Raw genomic sequence first — 18,109 nt, 5'->3', positions numbered from 1 at the left:
GCACGTGGTACACATATATGTCCATGAAGCAACACCTGTACAGATAAAGGTAAATGTAATAGAAGAGGCCAGTGAGCCCCTGAAATCGGTCCATGTTACGTTCTCAGCACAGCTGCTGCTGCTGCTTCTCTCTTCAGTGCTAACAGAAAACCGCTTGTCCCCACATATCATCCCCTCACAAAGGAAACATTTTTAAATAGATTACAGTAAACTAGTATAATTAATTGAAGCTGGAGATATTGTATAAAAAGCTGAATTAGTTGGAAATTGACTCAGTGCTGAGATTTCTGCCTTTCTCTGGCCTTGTCATGTCTAGGAAGCTTCTCTTGGAAACATAGCTAACCCAAGAAAGGGCTAAGGAGTCACCAGCCACCCAGCCAGAGTCCATTCTGTGTCTGGAAAACACAATTAATTTTTCTGTAGCTAGCCCACTCTTTAGTCTGAGTGGACACTGACGACTGCTAGGCACTTAGTGATGCCAGTGAGAATGAATGGGTGTAGGAGTTAGTCACCTGTCGCAGGTAGACAGAAAGCTCAGCACCACAGCACCTTCATACCCAGCAGGCAGGAGGATCAGTAGCATAAGGCTCACCTCAGCCACATAGAAAACATTCCCATTCCAATATAAAAGACTGGGAGGACAGTAAGGACAGATGAGGCTAAGGGTGTGGGAACCGCAGCACGGCAGAGCCAGATGCGCCCCCTCTCTAGTTCTGCCTCCGCCGCCGCCGCCGCGTGCAGCCTCTGTTCCGTGTGTGCGGCCATCTCTCATCTACTGAGCTTTTTGCTGCAGTTCAGACTACCTCCACAGCCTCATGAAGTCTCTCAGGGCCTCCATGCAGGGATTCTACCTCTGCCTCATGCCCCAGCAGCCTCCTAGACTCTTGGCACAAGTTTCCGTGAGCTATAAATCTTTAAATTTGCACAGCTGCAAGACCACTTGAGCAGCTCAGTCCAATTTCGCTGCCAGTGTGAGCAGGAGTCTGAGCAGCCTTTGTCTTATCTGTCTGTGGGAGCCAGTGTGCGCCTTGGCAGCAGGAAACACTTTCCGTGATGGACTTCAAGCAAGATGGTGATCTTATTTCAGTGTCTCCCCTTCCCCATGAATTTACACTTCTCCAGCCTGGAGTCTTCAGTGGGTGGAGTGTCGCCTGTAAGGTGCCTTTCCTACAGGTGTGAGTGTCCTGCAGCGTGAGTTTCTTAATTGTGCCAGACTATAGCCTTTCCTATTTGTCTGCATCAGTCCTTAATCAACTTCAGACTCCCCTCCTGCTCCACTGTCCGTCAGACTCCACATTTCCCCTATATTTTAGTTCTCTCTTACTGTGACTCTAAGAGCAAGCAGTACCACAGCCTGTGTGTTATGCTGTCTTGAATTCCCTCGATAACTTAGTCTATTTCCTTTGAATTATGCCAGTTTTTTCAGGATGTGGTCAAAGCTGCCATGTTTTTTTGCCAGATGTAACACAGCTGGCTTCTAGCCCAGTCCCTATAGTCCTCATTCCCCCGGGAACCTGAGAGCATAGTTGTTACTGCGTGCCCTTCTCTCAGTGCCCACACCTGAATGCTGCATTAGGCTCTGCTTAGGGTGGTCCACAGATGGCAGGCCTCAACCTCTTAGGAGGAGGGAGGTCACCTAAGACTGTCAGAAAATAGATATTTAAGATTCATAACAGTAGTAAAGTTAAAGTTACAAAGTAGCAACAAAATAATTTTGTGGTTGGAGGTCAGTAGGACATGAGGGACTTATAGAAGGGTATCAGCAGTGGGAGGGTTGAGAATTCCTGGCTTACTGCATTCTAGGGCCTCTGTAGTCCACAGACCAATCCCAAAGCCTCGCTACCCCGCAGGGCAGGGTCAGCACAGCAGCAGCCCTGCTCCTCTGCCACCTCTGTGGGAGGTACTTTTTTCATTGCTGTGAAAAATTACCTCCCAAAGTTGAAGAGGGGTTTGAGGGACACAGCCTCTTGTTCAGGCATGGGGACAAGATTGTCTACAGTCAGAAAACAGGAGAATGCCTGCAGGTGTTGAGCCGCCTCCTTCCCCATCGGGGAGTGATGCCCACATTCAGCATGTTCTTTCTTCCTTGTTATGTCTGTACAACTCCCTCTCACAGGCCCAGGAGTGTGTCCATCAAGAACCACGATTAACCCTCACGCAAGCACAGCACCAAATCCTGTCAGGGTTCTCTCTGTGGCTGTGCTTACATCTCCACTACCCCCTTCTGTGGCACACCAGCCTCTTCTTTAGTAATGCTGCTCGGTAGCCTCCCAACTGCTACTTAAGTCACTTAGATTTGACCTGTTGATACATTAGTGTTCACCATGTGAGGTGCAGCTGGGCATGTAGTACTGACCTAGCATGCACAAAACCCTAGGTTTTATCCCTAGTACCACATAAACCAGGGATAGTGTCACACATCTGTTATCCCAGCATTTACAGATATGAGGACCAGAAGAAGTTCAAGACATCCTCAGCTACACAACAAGTTTGAGGCCAGTCAGAGTTACATGACACTAAGTAGTTAAAATGGATGTGATAATGTGGTAGCCTCAGAATAACTTAGAAAAGGCAAATCCAACAAAATCAGAACATTTCTAAAATTACCATTTAAAATTATTGTTATTCTATGTGTATGAATGAATGCCTTTTTGCCTGCTTCTGAGTCTATGCACCACATATGTGCCTGGTGCCAATGGAAGCCAAAAGAGGTCATTAGATCCCCTGGGGTTGGAGTTACTGATATATATATATATGCATGCCACCATGAGGATGCTGGGACTGCGCATATCCACGGAGCCATTGCTCTGGCCCCTAACCACTCAGGTCTCACCATTTTACTTGTGGTACTTGAGCGACACTGTGACCTTTATGCTTCAAGAGGTCACACTTCCCCTGCTGACCCTTTCCCTGGGACCCTCCGTTTACCATCCTGGTCGTCACTTCCTAAGAAAGCTCTCTGCTGCTTCACACAGCTCCCAGCTTTCTTCACGGGCTCTTGGCTTTCCTTTGTAGCACTGGTCAAAGTTTTGACTTTAATGTCACAGCTTTGGTTTTTTGAAAATGTATTCCCTCGAGCCAGGAGAAGCAGACAGTAGTGTTTGCTGTGAACATGCTAACATCTTCCCCCGTGCTTCAGGCATGTCATGGGCTCACCAGAATCCTTGACTAGTTTTATTATGGGTGACTGTATTCCTGCTCTGGTGGATTTTAGTCTTTCTTCTGCATTTTCCTAAAGCAAGTAGATAAAGAGTTTCTGTAGAAGATGGTGGGAGATTATTTTAGTTCTTATATCTGTGCTTGTGGTTTACAAAGTGCCCGCTTTGTATATCCTGTTCTGAAATGACTACTCTTACTAGGTATAATATGTCACTTTTATTTCATATAACAGACGGTGGGTATATTAGCAAACTTTTCTGTTTATTAGTTTCAAAGAGCTTGTCACATGGTTTCATATGACATTAGCAGAAAATATGCACATATTCTCCATAAAAATGCCTACAGGGGAGCTATTTTTAACCCTTGGTGTTAGTTTAACTGCTATATTTGCAGTTCTATTAAATGCCAAAGTCATGTGACCTCGCAACAAAGGTCTAGGTGGGTGTGTTCTGATTATGAGGGGAGCACATCTGGTGGAGGATGGTGTTTCTGTGAGCCTCTGAAATCCTTTATGCAGCTCAAGTGCTGAGGGGACACTTAGTCAGAGCTGAGGTCAGAACTGTGTCATTGATTCATTTAGAGTTCTGAAGCAAAAAATAAGCTGTGATCTCTAAACGCATACTGGTTTTGTACGTGATGATTCTAACTCTGTGTTGACAGAGGTCATCTCAGAACAAGCATGACGCCGCCTCCCATGAAGCTGAAGGGCAGCGTGAAGGTCATGGAGTGGCAGAGAGCGGCCTGGCAACCTCTGGTAGTGCCCAGGTATGAGTGTCGTCAGGCTGACCAGTTCTGTCTGTTCGTAGAATGTGTGCCTCTAGAGACATCAGTGTCAGAGTACTCTCATCTCTCTTATTACATTTAAATACACTCTCTGACCTTGTTGGAATATTTTATGCTCCGGATTATGTTTGTATCAGTCTTCACAGCTGCTGTGCATGTTCTCGAGAGAGTTTACTTTGGGGGTTTGACCCTGTTGTGTGTTAGCACAGTTCTGCTTTCCTTCAAAGCTCAGGACAAAGACATGTTTCTGGTTTTTAACTGTCACGAAAGGCTCTTTTAGCACTTACTTTCTGGTGTACTTTTAAGTTTACACAAATCGAGAAATAAATCTTAATTGGAAAATGATGCTTATAAATAAAAAGTTCTGTACTTGATTATGTTTAGCTGGGACTGTGTTAATTTTTACCATCTCTACAAAGTGCCACCAGTTTTCAACCAGTGGTTTATTGAAATAATATGACAACTTTTCATTCATGTGTCCTATATTTTTCAAATTTCCTTTAACAGTTTTATGTTGTAAGGAAATAATACTTAAAAACTAAAATTTTACTAAATTGACTTTAAGATAATTTTCTTACTATCAACACAGAAGATTGGTTGGTTTTTCTAAGTTGCTTTTTGATAGTACTGTTTATATCCAAAAAAGGGAATATTCTGTTAATTCATTAATATATAAAGCTTAAAATACTATCCAAAAATATTTCCTTGTACTGAACTAAAGATAATACTTTATTCCACATCACTAATTAGTATTATACAGGAAAGTTATTTAAGGATGAATTAGGATAAAATAGTGAGATTCAAATAGAAGGTTTGAGTTCTTTCTCCGTGTTACTGTTCCAGGAATTCCTTGAGAACTGTATATTCCCACAGTGTAGAAGAAAGAGGAGTTGAGTTTCATTTGGCAGTTAGTTGTTGAAGCTTCAGCTCATGTTCTAATGACTGTACACTTTAAAGTCTCATTCATCTGGCAGACACTATCTCTGTGGATCTCTGTGATACTACATGAAAATCATCTTTAAGTTGATTATACTTGCTATCAGAAATGGAGATTGTTGCAAATATAAAAAGATAAGGACATTTTTATAATGAAATGGTTGGGAAAACCAAAAAAGAAGGATCAGTAGGTTTCAGAAGAACGTGAATACTTTGTATCTGAGGAAATGGAGAGAAGATGGCAGACAACAGAAGATGAGGGGCTGGAGAGGCCCGGCTGGAGAGGCCCGGCTGGTCTCCCAGAGGACCCAGGCTCCAGGCTCAGCACGCACATGGCACCTCACTCCAGGCCCAAATCCAGTTTCCTGTTCTGGCTTCCAAGAGCCAGCCACTCCAGTAGAACACAGACATAAATGCAGACAAAACACTATACATGTAAAATTAATTATTTAATTAAACTTTTAACAAGTGAGATTATATTTTTACTTTTACCTTTTTTAATTGAAATATAATTACATCCCCCCTTCAGTCCCTCCTGTTTCCATCTGTCTGTGCCCTCTCCTGAAATTCATGACCTATTTTTCTTTAGTTATTATTACTACATATGTGTGTGTGTGTGTGTATACATATGTAACATATAAGTATATATAAACAAAACCTGCTGAGTCTGTCTAGTGTTTAGTGTCCATGATTTCAAGGCTGACCCCTTGATATTGGATAACCAGTAAAGGGACTCATTTCTCAAGGAGACTAATTTTTAGCTGCCTGTAGTTATTTGTCTAGGCTGCCTGCCCCCACATAGCCATTAGCTACCCCATCCACGCTGGCTTGTCTGTTGGTATTGTCCTCGTTCAGGTCCTGTTTAGGTGCTGTGTTGTGGGTGAAGCTTCCCTGTCATTTTAAGATAAAGACACAATTTTACAGCACATTTCCTGGTCCTCTGGCTTTTGCAGTTTTCTGACCCTCTTCTGAGATGTTCCCTGTGGAACAAGACCACACACACACACACACACACACACACACACACACACATATAAGCACAATATCCGTTGTTCCCTGCATTCTTACTTTTCTGTAATGGTCTCCATCTATTTCAGAGAGAAGCTTCTTTAATGAGGGCTGGGAGCAACACTGAGATGTGGGTGTAAGGATAAGAATTTAGAATGGAGTTATGAATATGCTGCTTTAATATATAAAGTATTGGTAATAGTTCCCTCTAAGAGCTGTTACCTCACTAGCCCTGGGTAGCTAGCTGGCTAGACATCCAGTTCCAAGCATAATTTCATTTTCCTCCTGTTTAGCAGGCCTCAGTTCTAGTTATGCAACTGTTGGTTAGCCACCAAGCTATGTATGAGTCCCACTGTGCACCCTTAGGGGTCAATACCTTCCTTCCTTTTCTTTCTTTCTTTTAATCTATATCTATTCATTGGTTTTTGGGTTGTTTGTTTGTTTGTTTGTTTGTTTGTTTGAGGCAGGGTCTCTCTGTGTAGGCTTGGATGTCCTGGAACTCACTGGCTAGCCTTGAACTCAGAGATCCTTTTGCCTCCCAAGTACTGCGATTAAAGGCATATGTCACCACTGTCAGCTCCCCTAAGGCTATCTTACCATGCTGGCTTTTGTTACAGTTCATGGGTGTCCGAGCTGGGTAGGGTCGTCCAGGCTGGGTAGGGTCGTCCGGGCTGGGTAGGGTCGTCCAGGCTGGGTAGGGACGGCCAGGCTGGGTAGGGTCATCCAGGCTGGGTAGGGTCGTCCGGGCTGGGTAGGGTCGTCCAGGCTGGGTAGGGACGGCCAGGCTGGGTAGGGTCATCCGGGCTGAGTAGGGTCATCCGGGCTGGGTAGGGACGGCCGGGCTGGGTAGGGTCATCCGGGCTAGGTAGGGTCATCCGGGCTAGGTAGGGTCATCCGGGCTGAGTAGGGTCGTCCGGGCTGGGTAGGGACGGCCAGGCTGGGTAGGGTCGTCTGGGCTGGGTAGGGTCGTCCGGGCTGGGTAGGGGTCTTGTCAGCTGGCATAACACCTTCCAGTGCTATGAGAGCTAGTCCTCAGGGAGAAGGCTTGACTTTTAAAAATCAAGATCAAAGCTAGGCATGGTGGCATGTACCTATAATCCTGTGATTTGGGATGTAGAAGCAGTAAGATTGGGAGTTCAAAGCTACCCTTGGATGTAAAGCCAATTAGAGGCCAATCTGGGTTTCAAGAGACCCGGTCCCAGAACAACAGCAAAAAATTCAAGATTATGTTACTTGGAAACATTTATAGAAAGCAAAAAATTTTAAATGTATGGATATTTACAAGTCAGGTGTTTAATAAAGATGCTTCAAAATTGGCACGGGAGGGGCTGGTGAGATAATTCATCACATGTGTGCACATGCGTGCCTCTGCACACAGAAATGTCCCGGTCAGTGCTCCAGGAGCTATCATGTGTTGAGGGTTTTATAGCTTCTGTTTTACTGCTTATACATTTGTGTATTTTAACTTTTTAATAAGCCAAGTTTTTACGGTGTGTAACTATGAAGTCATTTTTATTTGGGGAAAATGGAAGACAATACTGTACTAATTTCCATTCCTCTATCATTTAGGGTATTCCCAGAGGCCTGTTTGAAACTGTTGGGGTCCAGGAATCACCCCATAAACCACTTGGGCACTGAGCTCAGTCAAACAGGGATGGTTTACTGAACACACACACACACACACACACACAGAGAGAGAAAGAGAGAGAGAGAGAGAGAGAGAGAGAGAGAGAGAGAGAGAGAGAGAGAGAGAGAGAGAGAGAGAGAGAAAACTGATCAGTCAGGGACGCAGTCAGATTCAGGACCTGAGACTGCAACCCTAACTGTTTCCCAGGGGTAGCTTATAAAGGCAAAAGCCACAGACACTCACAGCAACACTAAAAGCTCATACACAGGTACAGGAAATGCTGCCGGGCAGTTGGGCATATGGTTCAAGTCCAAGGAAGACAAGGAGTTCAGCATAAGCAAGCAGTATAGTTATTGTTGCTAACTATACAAAGCTGTTTTGACCTTTATTGCGATTGCATCTAAAGAAGGGAAAGGGTCTGGGTAATTTCCAGGAATACCAAAGCATAGAACGTAACAGGATTTGCAGTTAATGGTTACCTGGGGCATGGAAAAGGTCCTCTGTAACAGTGTAAGATGGCTGGCCACAGATATGAAACAAAATGGCTACAGTAGTGTCAGAAGCTGCAGCCACCTAAAGAAATGTCATGTTATTTAGTGTGAGAATGGCAGAAGAAGGATCTGCTAAAAGGAGTAAATCAGTCATGGTAGCACTTGCCAGTAATCCCAGTACTGTCAAAACTGAGGTAGGATGGAAGTTCAAGTCCCACCTGGGTCACACAGTGTGGCCAGCCTGAGCCACATGGAGAGACACTGTCTTGAGAAAAGAAAGTGGTAATTACAGTTGAGTATTTAATCCCCCTTCAAATAATAGATTCTTCTGTTTTACATTAATTCCACCAACATATGTGTGGCTGTTAACAGTCACCACTCCCAAACTGTAATGTAGATGAACAGTCGACATCAGTGAGTCCAAGACTCCTCAGACACTAGTCTCAGCTATGTGAAAGACTGATGCAGACTTATCACCTTAGTCAATTTTGTGCCTCCAGAGTACTAAGATTAAAGGGGGAACCCCCCCACAACTGGCCCTTCATCCTATCTTGATAAGATCTATATACAAGACACCATTTTTTAAAATTCTTCTCTTATTTATATTACATACTGACTGAAGCTTTCCCTCTACTCATCCCACCAACTCCCAGACCCATACTCCTCCTGTTTCCCTTCAGAAAAGAACAGGCCTCCCAGGGATATCAACTGAACATGGCATATCAAGGTACAGTAAGACTAGGCACAGACCCTTACATCAGAGCCCGATGAGGCAACCAGGAGGAAAGGGTCCTAGGGCAGAGACACCCCTCCCAAGAACGTCAAGCTACACAACCGTAACTATGCATGCAGGCTCTGGGATTGTCACTTCAGTCTCAACAGCAACAGGAGTCCTAGCTAGTGTTTGTTTTATGTACCACAGTCTCTGAAAACTAATTGGTGGTTAAATGTTTGAGCGAATGACTAGTGGTTGTAAAGGAGAACTGATACATCTTTGCTTCCTTGATCTATGGTTAATTTCTTCAGGAAGCTAAGAGAAGTAAATTATTCAGGCAAATCCCTCCTTGTATATGTTGGACTTCTTCCTTGATGGGGTCTCAGCTTTGCAGTTTGAAGGTCTGTGATAATGCCTTTGGCCATGATGATACAGTTGAAGCACAGGTTAGGGAAGAGGGACCAGTGGGGTTCCTCACAGCGGGCAGCTACAGATGACATAAGACAGAGTAGCCTGGATCCATGTGGTCACATCCACTTTGACTACTCATTTTATTTCTGAAGAACATCTACCATTTGTTCCATAAATATTTCACTGTACATTTCCAAGATAAGAATGCTTTTCAAAATGCATACCTACTGTCATATTCCCAAAGAAACAAATTTTTTAATAGCATAGGATAGCCTATCATGATTCATTTGCTATTTCATAAATGTATTTATCACATTTTGTTTGACTTTAGGCCTAGATAAGGACCATGAATCAGAATTTGTTGGTTTATATCTAAAATCTTTCCCACCAGTAATTTTCCCGTCCTGTCCTCTGTTCTTTTTAAAATACAATTCTGATTTTCCAGTCTCCCACCTGAAGTCCAGTGACTCCACAGCTGTTATAACATCTCTTAAAGCCTCCTCAGATACTTAATTATTTAATCCAACCTAGGTGCACATTAGACTACACCATGCTCTCCATATTTATGCCATAGAGCTACCTTAGGTCTTACTTACTGCAGCGTTTCAGTCCACAGCAGGTCCTTGCTTTCTGTTTCCCTCGGATATCTTGTGCTCTGCGGTAGTTATGTTATACTGCAGCTATTTCTCTCATCTTTCCCCAATAGAATCGCAGCTTTTTCTAAACTGGGAGCTTCAGAGTGGCCTATATTTATCATCTAAATTACACTGTCTATAATTTGCTTAACTTCTAGAGTTCAGCTGCACGTGTGGATCACGAAACAGCCAGTGTTTTGAGTTCTAGCGGCACACACTCTGCTCCTCGAAGGCTGACGAGTCACCTGGGGACGAAGGTAACAGCAGATTACAAACCCTCTTGCCAGTACGATTTTGCTAAGATGGTCTTCATGAACATTTAAAGAATTCTCACTTAGTCTCTTAAAAAGAAAAATGACATTTTTATACAAAGAAGCACAAATGAGAAGAAATGAGAATTATAAAACTACAGAATTGGGTGCCTATTAATTTTGTTTTCAGCTCATTATCCATTTACCTGCAAGCATCCTAAGCTCCAGGCAAACTGATTTCTTCCTCACCCTGTGCCTTCCCACTTCAGTGTCGTGCCTGTAGCACCACACCGTTTCCCCCACCCTGAAGGGCTGTTAGTTTTTCCACAACTCAGGACTGAGCTCCGTGTCTCCAGAAGACAGTTTCTAAACTCCAGAAAGTTTTTTAGCCCCTCACCTCTTTTGTCTTTGTTGGGATGAGACTCCCTCTTGAAAAAGATTGTTTTTCTGACTTTAGCATCTTACCGAGGCTACAAGTGAGTGTTAATGAATATTTATTAAAATGGATGGGGAAAATTTCATTGAAATTGAATTAGCCAATACTGCAAATATCTTAACAATTATGGGAAATGTATAAGAAGGAAATCATTTTATTATTTTACTGTGGTGGAATTATGAGCAATATGTTTTCAGTCAACACCGAAGAATTGCTGTCTTTATAGCATAATCTGTGCTTTTAAAGTAATATGGCAGTGCTTTGAAAACATTAAAATAACATTAATTTAAGAAGTGAATTTTAGGGCTAAATATGAAAATCATTGATTGAGCACTTACCAAGTATGCTCAAAGCTCTGAGCTCAGTTTATTAAGAAGAAAAAACAGTTAATTAAAGAAATGGCTAGTCGGTGGTAGCTCACACCTTTAATCTCAGCATTGAGGAGGCAGAGGCAGGTGGATCTCCGGGTTTGAGGCCAGCCTAGTCTACACAGTGATAGCCAGGGCTAACCAGAGAAACCCATTCTTGGGGATGGGGGTGTTAAAGAGATGGATCTGAGTGATCAGTGGCAAGCCCCCGCAGTCTCTGTTTGGGACCTCTGTAAGCTGGGCCAGTGAGTTGTTGCCTCTGCATTGTCACCAATTCTCTGTGGCACTTACATTCTCACTGAAAAGGAAGCAGCTGCTTCAGGCCGTTAGGGCTAGACCGCATCAGCACAGGGTGGACTGATCTGTCCATAATAATCTTCAGGCCTGGTTTCCTGTAATGTAAACGCTCAAGAGAAGTCAGATAAATAACTAGTACCACACAGCTTGCTTAAAAGTGATGGGGCCAAACTGTGGACCTAGGTCTGATGAAAACACATTTACCCTCAGTCCTGTCCCTGCCATCACAGAGCTGGCGTCAGTGGAAAGAGTGTTGACTCATTCCAAGCAGCATCCTGCAACCTCAGCAACATGGACAAAGTCATTCTGTTTCCGTAGGATATTAAACAGCACCCCTGGCTTCTACCTACACACCCCCCTAACACTTCTGTACCACTATTGTTAGGACCAAAATTCTGTCTCAAGGTGCAGCCAGATGTGTCCTTGTGGGTCTCAAGGTGCAACCAGATGTGTCTTTGTGGATCTGACTCACACAGTGCTGCATTCTTCCTCTGCCCCCTCTCTCACAGAGCATCCTCTAACTTAGCAGGAAGCTGGTCACAGCCCATGCTGACTGGATGCTGTTTCTCTATTTTTGATTTATTTCTAAGATAATCCCCCCCCAATCTGCCAAAGCAACTAATGCTTACCAGGTGCTTCTCAAAAAGGGAAGGATTCTATAATTGTGGCATTTTTCTTTTTATGGCAAAATAATTTTATATGCTAACAGATCATATAAGTTTAAATGTCATTATAATCTGATGAAACGTAATGATTGCAGAGAATTAGAACTTAGTAGATTATAATTGTTGTAAATGTTTTCTATTGCTTAGAAGTAAAATAGTTTTAAATTATATAAAGAATTTAAATTATCCAGAGAGAGAGAGAGAGAGAGAGAATGAGAATGAATGTGAATGGAGTATCTAAGAGAAGAAAAAAATATTTTCATTCATAATAGTTAATGTTTAGCTGATGCAGGCAAATAGCACTTTCAGTACTGTAAGAACCTGCTTTTTTTAAAAGAAAAAAAGTCTGCACTATTACTATTATTTATTCACATAAACCAACTGTGGATGTTATTTTTAAATAGCTGTCATCACTTCATCCAGGAAAGTTTTCTTTTGTTTTAATTTTTTTATTTTAATTTTTATTGAATAAAGTAAATAATCCCATTCATCACTTCATTAGATGTGGTTTTTGGGTATTAAAGTTATAATTTTGTTTCTAAACTCATTTGGCCCACAGGTGGAAATGGTGTATTCATTGTTGTCAATGCTTGGTACTCATGATAAGGATGATATGTCACGAACTTTGCTAGCTATGTCTAGCTCCCAAGACAGCTGTATATCCATGCGGCAGTCTGGATGTCTGCCTCTCCTCATCCAGCTTTTACATGGCAATGACAAAGACTCTGTGTTGTTGGGAAACTCCCGGGGCAGTAAGGAGGCTCGGGCCAGGGCCAGTGCGGCCCTCCACAACATCATTCACTCACAGCCTGACGACAAGAGAGGCAGGCGTGAAATCCGAGTCCTTCATCTTTTGGAACAGATCCGAGCTTACTGTGAAACCTGTTGGGAGTGGCAGGAAGCCCATGAGCAAGGCATGGACCAGGACAAGAATCCAAGTATGTCTTCCTTTGCAGTGCACATCGCAGAGCATGTTTCAGAGCATATGAGAACGCTTTCGGTTAGGATTTCCTTCTCGTTAGTATGCTGTCTTTAGGAATAGAACGAATTTGTAGTAGCTAACTAATGCTGCTAACATATTTTTAAGGCTTAAATCTGCATTTCCCTGAAAACTTTTTACAAAGGAAAATGTTGTGTCATACAGTGTATGCAGATGAGATATAAGGGTAATCTGGCTGGGCAGGCATTCCCTTCCTCCCTCAGTGTACCCGTGCTTACCCCACCCCTCACCCTCCAAGCTGAGCACTCAGTTAAAGAGGACAGCCTTCCCCAGAGGACTAGGACCATCCATCCAGTCAGGGCATGTGAGTAGCAGCAGTCCCTTGCTAGAACTTCCAGGCAAGCTTTCAATAAGAACAAACCAAAAGAGAGAGAGAGAGAGACAGAGAGAGACAGAGAGAGAGAGACAGAGAGAGAGAGAGAGAGAGAGAGACAGACAGAGAGAGAGAGACAGAGAGACAGAGAGAAGAAAGAGAAAAAGAAAGAGAGAGAGAGAGAGAGAGAGAGAGAGAGAGAAAAGAAAAGAAAAGAAAGAAATGTAGTTAAAACTTAAAGATGGTTGTTTTGATGATTTTCTATGGTCTGTGCATTTGGGATATGGGGACACGAGGATCAAGGGCTCAGGGTCATTTTGGACTACACAGATTTCAGGGTCAGCCTGTGCCATGAGGCCCTGTTACAAAGAAGACTCTACTTACTAGAGCTAGAATCAGTGTGAACAGTTAGATTGCCTTTGAATGAACATTTCTTTCTTGATGGGGGGTTCCCACAATTATTTAATAATTTATATTATTGCCTCTGAAAAAAATACTTTCTGTCAAATAATGACTTTTGAAACCTTACATATATTAAAAATGTAGGTGCATATTCTTGGATACCATTTTCTTGGTATCCAATTTTTACTATGTATCTGTCTGTATAGGAAATTTTCTGCTGGGTATCACATTTGTATGCAGCCATCTGCTTTTAATTTATGACCATAATACTTGTTTACACTGAAATTAGAAACAAAATCCAGGAGGCTGGAGAGATGGCTCAGCAGTTAAGAGCACTGACTGCGCTTCCAGAGGTCCTGAGTTCAGTTCCCAGCAACCACATGGTGGCTCACAACCATCTGTAATGGGATTTGATGCCCTCTTCTGGTGTGTCTGAAGACAACTACAGTGTACTCATATACATAAAATAAATAAATCTTTTAAAAAAAGAAGCAAAATCTAACAGTGTTATCCCAAATTATATGTTTATTATACTAGCAAAACCTAGGAGAGATTTAGTCTTACAGTCTTGGTTAAGGCTGACAAGTGCTAAGCATGCTTATAGAACCAAGAAAAGCCCTTGGTACATTTGCTCTTCTGTATCTATGGTATTCACTCATCCATTCAGCAAATATTTGTTGATTTACTAACCTAAACATTAGGGATATATTAATAACCTCTGCTTATCTTAAAAATATAAAAGCATCTTTTTTTAAGATAACAAAGCATTATGGCTCAGGTAACTTTGTTTTCCAGTGCCAGCTCCTGTTGAACATCAGATATGTCCTGCCGTGTGTGTTCTAATGAAGCTTTCATTTGATGAAGAACATAGGCATGCAATGAATGAACTCGGTAAGATAAAAGCTTTCCCAATGCCACAAATGAATGCTGCTGAATTTTTAAAACACTAAAGAAATTGATCATTACTGCAGGGTTAGACAAAGAAGCTGAACTAATATAAGGCTACTAACTTTGAGCAGCTGCTTCCATCCATACAGGAAAAAAAGAAAAAATACTGTTCCATGTTCCTCATGGGAGACAGAAATGTCTATCCTTTTATAAACCAACTTCAGTATTTGAAATCTTAATTAAAGATTGGAAAAACTACCAAGTGGACCACCTTGGTCCCCGTTGCCCCAGTAGATCCTGTGTTGTGTCTGATGAAGAGGACAGTTTAAATTATTAAGACATCATTGTTCTTGCAATCTGTCAGGCACCAAGAAGAACAGTTATTAAGATTTTAGTTTATCATAATGATTATCAGTATTTTCCTGGATGTTAACAATGGTTGAAACTAGTGTATGGAGAAAGGCATGTTCAGACTGAAGTTAGAAACACACGGTTAACTTTGTAGGAATTACTCCTTTAGGTATGTAACTGTTACATCCTTTAAACCCTGTATAATCATTGAGCATCCATTTTTTTCATGTTGGTTTTTCTTTAATTTCTAGGTTTATTTTACACATGTATTCATAAATTGCATCATGCTGAGCCGTGTCATGTGACCTGAATTTCTCTAGTCGCACCACACAGCAAGAGCCGCACACTGAGTTCTGTCTTAGCACGCGTGGCTGGGCCTGCTTTTGTGCTCTTTGTACATCACACCCCAGCCCTGCCTTGCATCCTTACCACCTCACTGTTATTCATCATGTACTGTAAGCGTGGTACAGTTGCGAGCCTTAAATACGACAGACTGCACTGCAGGAAGGCATCACTTTGGGAAGCTCTGCTCTGTGGTTTGAGGCCTGCCCTCCATCCGTGCTTTTCTTCCACAGGCCCACCTGGTCCTCTTTCCAATGTCCTGTGAAACCTCACTTAATCTTTTGGGTTTTCCCCATTTCGGTTCAATCTCAGCATTTGTGATTTTTTTTCCCTAATGCCAATAATTAAGAAAAGGGATAAAACTAACAACCAGGGAAGTTTTTTCTATAAAGGTTCATATGTTCCAATGGACTGTAGACTAGGACTGACACATTAATTATCTGAATTTGAGAATAAAATTTAGACTCAGTATTTGTTCCTCTTCTTCTTCAGGTAGGAAGGCTTCCCGGGGCATTTCATCACAGGAGCTAGGTCAGGGGCTTTCAGGTGAGGAGCAGGATGGGGCCTCTGGGGGTGCGGCTGTGGGACACAGCCACCGGGTTACCTTCCTCTCACTCCTCGACTTCACATTCGCTCTGGGGCAAAGGAGAGTTAGGCTTTGTGAGGCAGCGGGGCACAGAGATCTGGCAGGAAGGAGTAACCAAGGGCCAGTCCTGGTTACGTGAGTCCAGTCAGTGAGCTTTGTCACGTGTGTGCATGTGAGGATCCCAGAAAGTTTACTAAGCACTGGAGTTTTCAGATGATGATGACACACTCTAGCTTCCAAAAAGAATTATTCACATTAATATTTTACAATATTTCTAGATTATAACAGTCAGTAGAGGTACTTGCCAAGCCAGATATGTCCAGCCTGTAGCAAACAGACTTACTAAAGGAGCCCAGGAATCCATTAAATAATCATTCTGAAGGATGCTAATAATGGCCATCCAAGCCATGTTATAAAAAGTACATACTTTTAAAAAATTACATATCTTCATCTTGTTTTAACTAAGTCTAAATTATGGGTTCTGTTTAATATCATTTGAAACAGTTGAATTGCATCATATTTCAGTGAATCCTTTCACAGTTTTAACCTGTGAATTATGTTTTTTGCCTCAGAATTCGCTGGGGTTTTTTTTACTTGCCTAAAATTAAAAAGGGATCTTTTTTCTCTAATAACTTCAGTCATAGTATTGTTGGCATCCAGTGTATCCTGCTTTCCTCTTTGTTTAAAATCAGATCCTAAAATTGATACAAGAGTTTTCTGACAATTTAATGCCATCCTAGCACCTTCTTCAGACCATTTTTTCTTTCTTAGGAAGCAGTCTATTGCTCTACTAGGCAAGATTTCACGCAAATACTACAAAGCATAGTGTTTTTCTTGACAGTTGAGACCCTGCTTCTCAATGCCCTACATCTTGAGCAAACATCAGTATCCTGGGCCACAGTCTTCAGGTCTACAGTGACTTCCTAGTCAGTGTCCTGTGACAAAAGTGTCAGCTATGGTGCTAGCTCCTTGTCCTCTGCTCAGTTTTGCAAATACTGGTCTTCATTGAAGCTGGGCCTCCTGCTCTGTGCTCCCTCTCTGTGTTGTATTATCCATTCCTAGTGCTTCACTCAGTGTATTAGTCACCATTGAGCTAGTGTTCCTCCGATTCACGTTTCAATCTAACTTTCCTTTCTTAAGTTTTATGTGTGCTAAGCAAACACTCTACCGCCAAGCCCTTGGACATGTTTGGACTGCTTATCTGACATTTCTCTTGATACAGTGTTCTAGACACTTGTAACTGAACTCTTCACAAGCAGATCTTGTTACCTGAATCCCCAAATCTGTCTTTTTCAGCGTTCCTTTTGGAGTTCTCATAACCCAGCTCAAATCAGACTCTTAGAGAAATCATATGGGACTCCATTTAAATCTTCTACAGTTAGAAACTGAGTACTTTAATCCTGTTTCTTGAATATATCTCAGTTCAGGTGTGATGGCACACCTGTAATCATAGTACACAGGAGGCAAACGAGATTGATCTCTGAGTTCAAGCCATTCTGATCTAGAATACATAGGGTGTTCCAACTCAGTCAGGGATGCATAGTGCAACCCTGTCCCAAAATCAACAGTGCATGTGTGTATATGTGCGTGTGTGTGTGCGTGCGTGTGCGCACGCACGTGCATATAATTGTTATTTCTCATCCTGAGGCAAGGCACCATTGTCTCTCTGGTTCTATGTATTTTTCCTACTTTTAGGCATTAGCTATTCTGCATGTTGCACCCACCATACTCCATTACAGTATACCTCTCCTTATATTCTCCTCTGTCTAACATCCTCAGTGTGCCATGGAGAGTCTGTCTGGTGTCCGCCTACCTCTGCAGCTTCACTTGGTGCTCCACCTCACTGAGCTCTTACACATACTTTTTTTTCTGCCTAGAATAATTCTTTCTCCTCCTTGCCCCGCCTGTTAGCTACTCAGTCATCCATTAGATTCTACCTTAACCGCTGTCTCTCAGACCCTTCCCTGGGGCTGTCCCCACTCTAGGTCTGGGTGCTTCACACCGGTCATCAGTTTCATGAAGACAGGCACTGAATTTGGCTCACTGGCTGTATTTATCTATTACTGCAAATAGATGGAGGAAGTCTTTATAAATATGGTTTGGATTTTCTTTATACAAATTAATTTGCTTGCCTATGTTCAGAGAATTGCCTGTCATCTCTTCTTGTCATAAAGGTCTACGTGAGTCTTTATATAGTCAAGACACCTTGTCTTAAACTTGATTTTGTAAATGTTCAGATTCTTCCTATGATCTTTTTATGCCATTCACAAAATGTTAGTGCACTGGTCTTTCAGGTTAGCAACTTACTGAGACTTACAAGCAGGTCCTTTTTCTTCTTCTTCTTTTTAATGCCTGAGCCACCTCTCTTTAACAATACAGTATCCCAAGTCCCATTGGTGATGGATGTTGATGATGATGAATCTTTCAATAGTTCATGTGCATTTT

At 42.3% G+C, this 18,109-nt stretch overlaps 1 protein-coding gene across 6 annotated transcripts in view; it reads left to right on the top strand.

The window, feature by feature from the left end:
- The window catches only part of Apc (APC regulator of WNT signaling pathway), a 96,504-nt gene that overhangs the window by 61,289 nt on the left and 17,106 nt on the right, over positions 1–18,109 (top strand). For 3 of the 6 annotated variants that reach the window (XM_052155871.1, XM_052155873.1, XM_052155877.1), the window contains 5 exons: positions 3,820–3,924; positions 9,924–10,022; positions 12,342–12,720; positions 14,293–14,388; positions 15,571–15,624. In XM_052155871.1, coding sequence (XP_052011831.1) covers positions 3,820–3,924; positions 9,924–10,022; positions 12,342–12,720; positions 14,293–14,388; positions 15,571–15,624 — 733 coding nt within the window. The remainder of the gene's footprint in view (positions 1–3,819; positions 3,925–9,923; positions 10,023–12,341; positions 12,721–14,292; positions 14,389–15,570; positions 15,625–18,109) is intronic. The other 3 variants (XM_052155875.1, XM_052155876.1, XM_052155874.1) reach the window with 3 other exon arrangements.

Source organism: Apodemus sylvaticus, chromosome 13 (assembly GCF_947179515.1).
Source record: "Apodemus sylvaticus chromosome 13, mApoSyl1.1, whole genome shotgun sequence".
In the NCBI taxonomy this organism is placed as follows: domain Eukaryota; kingdom Metazoa; phylum Chordata; class Mammalia; order Rodentia; family Muridae; genus Apodemus; species Apodemus sylvaticus.
Note: the sequence above shows the minus strand (reverse complement) of the source record. Positions and strands in the feature narration are given on the sequence as shown.